We start from the raw sequence: 6,548 nt of genomic DNA on the forward strand, positions 1-6,548 counted from the left end.
GCCCTGCTTAGCTTCCAAAACCCAGACCTGATCTGAGGGTGCCTTTTCTTTCAGGATTTGGAGACACAACTGGATGACCAGTAAAGAAATGCAGGTTTGGGTGTGCATGCAGAGAAATGGGGGGATGCACTCTGCACATGCCTCTGAGTCATCTTTTTGGAGAGGTCCTTTTCCTTCCTTTCTTTTTTCCCACTCCTGTGGCTTTAAAGCGGCGTCACTCCGGATCAGCTGTGCTTCCTGGACATCCCCTTTCCCGAGGGAGGAGTTTCTCCTTTTCTTTCTTTTCTTTCTTTTTTCCTTCCCTCCATCCCAGGGAAAGCAGTCACGGGTCTGACTGGGGCGGAGCACTCAGAAAAAGAAAGCAAGAGAGAAAGAAAGAAAGAAAGAAGACTGAGAAGGATCTGAGTTTAAAAGGAAGAACCAGTTTTTTGGATGGAGGTGCCAGCAGTCAACCTAAAGGTGCAGCAAAAAAGGGAGGAATGCGTGTAAGATGCGTGTGTGAATGCGTGCAAGACATGTGTGCAAAGGGGCAGAAGGGTCAAGGGGCCAGGGTGAGTGTGCAAGAAGTGTGCAAAACACCAGCACACCCTCTCCAAGGTTTGGAATAGATGCCAAACTGGTGCGTAAAAAGGCACATAGAGGATATAACAGAGGGAAAAGGCTGGGAGGGTGAGGCTCTTTGGGGGGGTCCCAAAAGCTTGGAGAAGTTACTTTTTTATCTCCTCAAGATCCCAGGATACCTCTCTTTCAAGGGGGTCTTTGGGGCTGGTTTGAAAGAAGTTACTTTGGTATCAATCACAGGACTCTCCAAACCTCTGCTAAGGAGAGCCTTTGCAAAACTTTTGGAGTGGTTTCTGTATTTTGAAAGCAAAACTACAGCTCCCCAAATCCCAAACAGGTAGTTTCCCAAGATCTTTTGAGCCTTCTTTGCCAAAGAGGGCTGGCTGGGGATTTGGGGAGTTGTAGTCTTTTTTTTTTTTTAAAAGGAACTTCTCCAAGTTCTGGGGATTTGGGGAGCTGTAGTCTTAAAACAAGGAGTTTCTATAAGTGCTGGCTGGGGGATTGGGGGAATTGTAGTCCAAAAGAAAGATTTGGAGAGCTGTAGTCTTAAAAAAGGACAAGGGCTGCGTTTAGAGCCGCTTCTCATGTTTCAGAATTGACAAGGAAGCGGTTTCCGATGGCACCTTCCTATTAAATTGCATTAAAAAATATTTATTAGGGGGTTCTCTTGGCAAGATTTGTTCGGGGCAGGTTTGCCTTTGCCTCCCTCCGAGGCTGAGAGAGTGTGACTTGCCTCCTTTCCTATGGCTGAGAGGGGACTCGAACCTTGGTCTTCTTTTGTCGTCTGCCATTAAATTTGCATTGCAAAATAATCCGTGATATTAATCTCTTTCCTTTTCCTTTAAGATAGGAAAGTATCTCACGCCTTGTGTGCTCTCCATTCTCTCCTTAGGCCATCATTCTGGTGCATTGGCTGCTGACAATATGGTGAGTCCCTCGCACGCTTTTTCACGCCGCGTGTGTTCCACTCATGAAGCGTGCAAGGATGGGATCCGGTTGTGAACCAAGGTGGTTTGGATCCCTTTTGCTCCGCCAAATCCGAGCACTACAGCTGCGTTCACTCTAATCCAGTTTGGCATCACTTTGGCTGCCGGGGCTCAATGGGACCCTGGGATTTGTAGTTTGTCATGGGCACCACTGTGAAGGCTAAACATCTCACAAAACTACAAATCCTTGAATTCCACTAACTTGGCCGTTCATGTGGCCAATTTGGGATATTTTGGGTTTCTGGATAAGGGAGACTCAGCCTGTATATGCAAATACAGATATTTAGAGATAATCCCAAATAGCATTCTCTGAAGGTGCCAGCCACAGATGCTGGCGAAACATCAGGAATAAACTCTTCCAGAACATGGCTACAGAGCCCCAAAACCTCACAAAAAACTATGGATGCTGGCCGTGAAAGCCTTCGACTTCATAATCCCAAATACTTCTGTTCCCAAGTATTTTGGATAAGGGAGAGTCAACCTATATCTTCTCTTCTTTGGGATGGAAACATCTGTTTGAGTTGAAGGTTGAGGGCTGTTGAATTGGTTGTTTTAATCTTGCAAAAACCATTTTGGTGCAAAATAACTGTCCAGTTGTTTTCATACCGATTTACGCCAGGGGTGTGTGTGTGTGTGTGTGTGTGTGTGTGTGTGTGTGTGTGTATGTATATATGTATATATATTGACTATTATTATTTTTCTTCCTTGCCAAACAGGGGCAGCATGGAGCTGTGGTTGCCCAGTTCTTACTCCTGGAGTAACTTCACCGTTTTTGCTTTGGGCGTCTGGGCGGTGGCCCAAAGGGATTCGGTCGACGCCATCCTCATGGTTGGTTTTTCAACTTTCCCCCTCTTATTTTGTGTAGGGACATTTGGGATTTTTCTGAAGTTAAGAAAGTGGCGCAGTTTTTGTGTGGGTTAATGTCACGTTAACTGCTTAACTCGAGCGATGTCGTCCGAAAACAATCCCGCTCTTGCTTGATTTTCCCAGGTTCAAACCCCATTTATCGGTGGGATTTGGGCGCTTCCCTCCCTTATAATAAACTCCATAGTCCAATGCACAAACCATGTTGGCGCCAAGAAAGAAACTAGACCTAATGGAAACCAGGGGATGACCAAACTGGGAAACCTTGAAGCCCAACAGCGTGCGATTTGGGGATGCTTCTCTTTTTCAGTTCCTGACCGGTCTGTTCCTGACAATCCTCACAGACATCATTCACTTCGGCCTCTTTTATCCCCGGGACCAAAGGCTCCTGACGGACCCCATGCGCTTTTCCAACGGCATGGCCATCTTCAGCCTCCTCCTCAAGCCCTTGTCCTGTTTCTTCGCCTACCAGATGTACCGGGAGCGAGGCGGAGAATACGTCTTCAGCCTAGGTAAGCCTTTTGGAGAACCCCTTGCCTGAGAAAACCCTAAAAACAATCAAGTGGGTGCCATAAATCAATAGGAGACTTGAAGGCACATAGACACATAGAGAGAGGAGGGTCCAGATCCTGTCTGATCCTAGAAGCTAAGCAGGGTTGACCCTGGTTAGTACTTGGATGGGGACCACCAATAAGGACCAGGTGCTGGAGGCTCTGATTCAGAGGAAGGAGGTGAGAAAAGCACCTCGGGGGAATCCTTGCTTAAGAAAACCCTGTGAAATTCATTGGGTCACCACTGCTCAATTTGATGATTCTAAAGAAATACATTATTGATGTAACAAATGATGGAGCAGATAATAAGAAACCTGCCAAGAAAAGCCTTAGGGTCTCCTAAGGCATTCAACAACGACAACACATCTGCAAATATTCCAAAATCCAAAACTCTTTTGGTCCTGGGCATTATGTATAAGGGAGACTCAGCCTTTAGTAGAATGCAAAGATATAGCCGTGTTAGTCTCTGGAATTATTACGTAGAGAGATCTTGTTGCACTTTTGAGACTAAATGAAAGGAAGAAGTTGGCAGCAGGAGCTTTCCTAGACTTCAGTCACCTTCTTCAGATGCATTCTGTGGAGTCAACCCTTGTGCTTCCATTTCGGGCACTTGGATTTGCAGACCTTCTCTTCTAAATGCTATTTTGCATTTCCTTTGCAGGTGTCTTCAACGTCGGCCAAGACCGTAGCTCCTACCAACCCATCGATACGCCAGATCCGCCACGTCCGTACCCCGATGTGGCCGCCAAAGCGATGCCGCCTTGCCCTTATTGATGCCTCCTCATGGGCAAAGTGGCCAAAGAATACCAGGCTGTACCTCCGGGAAACAAACTCTTTCCGTCTATCGCCTGTATCCTTCATCCGCTCGAGGTGCGGATGGGCATTTAAAAGCATCTGAGCCAAACCGTCCTTCCTCTCCGCGGTCCTTTTCTTTGGGGAGCAACCTGGGAGCCCTGCGATTGCCAGAAGTCGTGCCTCAAATCCGGAACCATCGTATGCCTCGGAGAGCGTTGTTGCGTTTAATCTCTTTGGAAAGTGGCACATGCCTTTATTTCCTAGCTAGGAGAGTCTTCCCCTTTGCATTTCACACTAGGAAAGTGATAGCCTTGTAAAGCTGGGGGAGGGATGTAATTTTAATGTCCATCTCCAAAAAAGGTTCCATTCTTTGGAGGTTCTCCACTGAGGCTGAAGATGTGTCTGCTAGCAAGAACTGTTCTTGTTTTTCTGAGCCAAAGGGACCACTTGTCCTCCAAATCCTCTGCCGGCACCAAAATGCCACCATCGCCTTTGCCAAGGACTGTGCCAAAAGTACTTTTTGGAGGTCAATGGTTCCCCCTCCATTTCTCTGTCCTTAAACCCTTGTGTCTTAAAACGCACCATCTTCTTTCTTCCTCCTGGTTGCTGGAGCTTTTTTCTCTGGCACCTGAGTTTCAACCTAAATATTAAAAATACAATGTATTTGTAATAAAATAATTCACACAGAGAAGTCTTGAGAGCTTCTGAATTTTATCTGAGCCGCGCATTACTTTTGGTTACAACGGAGTGGCCAGGGAGCGAGAAAGGTTTTGGTTGCGGGTGGATCAAATCCATCGGTGTTTCATAAATACACCTTAGAAGCCTGAAAGTAATTTTATACACAATATTTTAAACAGTTTTGTGCATGAAACAAAGCCTGTGTACGCTGCATCTGAAAGCAAAGGCGTTGCACACCCAGCCACCCATGCGCACCATTTTGGAGTTTTGAATGCTTCGGATGTTGAACCTCTGGATAGGCGAGACTCGATCTGTACTATTTTTAAGATGGATTCTGTTGTTATTAAGGGGGAAATTAAAATGTATGAATGTATAATTTTATAAATAACATTTTAAATTTATATATCTGCCTTTAAAATAGTACAGGTTGAGTTTCTCTTACCTGGGATTCCAAAATTCAAAATCAAAGGATCCAGCATGGTTTAATGGTTTGAGTGTTGGACTATGGGTTCGAATCCCAGCTGGGCTATGGGAACCCACTGGGTGCCCTTGGCCAAGTCACACTCTCTCAGCCTCAAAGGATGGCAATGGCAAACCCTCTCTGAAACAAACCTTGCCAAGAAACCCCAGGATAGATTCGCCTTAGAGTCGCCATAAGTCAGAAATGAAGGCACACAACACTAGCTTGAAGTCATCCAAAGATAGTGGGGCCACATCTCCCATCAGCCACAGCTAGCAGGAGTCAGGGATGATGGGAGTTGGTGAGGAAGAGGTCTAGTCCTGACAGTAACAGTTGTTCGACGTTGCTTCGAAAAGTGTTGGAGTCTCCTTCTTTGGAGAGCTTTAAACAGAGGATGGACAGCTGTCTGTCGGAGATACTTTGATGGAGAGTTCCTGCATGGCAAGGGCTCGGAACGGATGGCCTTTTTGGGGTCTCTTCCAACTCTTCCATTATGCTACGTGTCTCCCACCAATCTAAATGGGGACTTCCAGTACTTCCACTTGCTTTCAAACTCCAGTTTTCACATACCCTCCGAACGTCAAATGGCTGCGATAGGGATGTCCTTGGTGCACTGTTGAGAAAGAAGGAACAGTGTCATGTTCTGCCTCCTACTTCTCAAATTATCACTTGCTTAATTTCTGGAAACATATTTTTTGGACACCCTGAGTTTGGTTTTTTAAAGTTGCACTGGGAGTAACATTATGTCCTATTTGTATATCATGCTTATTGGAGGGGAAATGAAGACATTTTGCACACATCTTGATGTGTCCCCCAAAATTTGAGAGTTGCAAATGGTCACTTCTCTTTTGTTGCTGTTTCCCTTGTTGTTCCTTTCTCTTTCTTCGAAAAAGACCCCGAAAAGACCTAGAAGAAGGTTGTGTTTGCAGAAAAATATTCACACTCTGTGCATTTTGGGGGCCAAAAAAAGAAATACAAATGGAGGGGAAATGTCTGAAGATATTTTATTGGGTCACCAAAAATAGTGGAAATGCTCCTCAAATCCCCAGAGGCCATTTTGGACCCAAAATATGGATCCTCTTGGGGTCCCTATGTGCTAAAAAAATGGCCACATGAGACCCCTGGACCACTTTTTTCCAACCCAGGTGTTTATTAATCATCATCATCATCATCTGACTTTGCATTGTCTTGCTTTGCTTTGGTATTTTGCTTTGTTGCATCCCAGTAAAGAAACCTCTTAGTTTCTTTCCCTTCTCTGTGATGTGGTTTAGCAAATAATTTTGCAATTATTATTATTATTATTATTATTATTATTATTATTGCTACTACTGCTGTTGTAAATTTTGCATTGCCTTGCTTTGCTTTGGTGTTTTGCTTTGGTTGCATGCATCCCAATAAATAACTATATGTGTGCAGCATTTTCCCAGGACTGCTTTGGCCCTCGATGCCTCCCTGGAGGAGCCCCATCTGCAAAGGCAAGGACCCCCCTTGCCTTCCCCCCATTGCATTGCAAAGCTGTCGGTTTGAAAAGGAAGGCGCGAGGCATTTGCAGAGGGATGAGTAAGGAGAAGTAGTTACTACTCCTGGGATACTAGGAAGGGGTCCTTCCCCCCCCCTCCAGCCCTCCCATTTTTGGCACAGAAGCCCCCCTCC

At 45.5% G+C, this 6,548-nt stretch overlaps 1 protein-coding gene across 4 annotated transcripts; it reads left to right on the plus strand.

Annotated features, from left to right (window-relative positions):
• The first annotated feature begins 289 nt into the window (after positions 1–289).
• AGTRAP (angiotensin II receptor associated protein) lies at positions 290–4,448 on the plus strand. 4 transcript variants are annotated; one of them, XM_089534144.1, is made up of 5 exons: positions 290–485; positions 1,454–1,488; positions 2,264–2,375; positions 2,722–2,923; positions 3,624–4,448. In XM_089534144.1, exons 1-5 carry the CDS (start codon positions 480–482, stop codon positions 3,734–3,736), a joined length of 468 nt encoding a protein of 155 aa, XP_089390270.1. In that variant the 5' UTR covers positions 290–479; the 3' UTR covers positions 3,737–4,448. The 4 variants fall into 4 exon arrangements, with proteins under 4 accessions (XP_089390270.1, XP_089390267.1, XP_089390268.1 ...); XM_089534141.1 differs by having other exon boundaries at positions 292–459; XM_089534142.1 differs by lacking the exon at positions 290–485 and adding an exon at positions 837–898.
• The last annotated feature ends 2,100 nt before the right edge of the window (positions 4,449–6,548 follow it).

The sequence above is a fragment of the Sceloporus occidentalis genome, unplaced genomic scaffold (assembly GCF_023333645.1).
Source record: "Sceloporus occidentalis isolate IW3139 unplaced genomic scaffold, rSceOcc1.0.p SCAF_8, whole genome shotgun sequence".
NCBI classification, from domain to species: domain Eukaryota; kingdom Metazoa; phylum Chordata; class Lepidosauria; order Squamata; family Phrynosomatidae; genus Sceloporus; species Sceloporus occidentalis.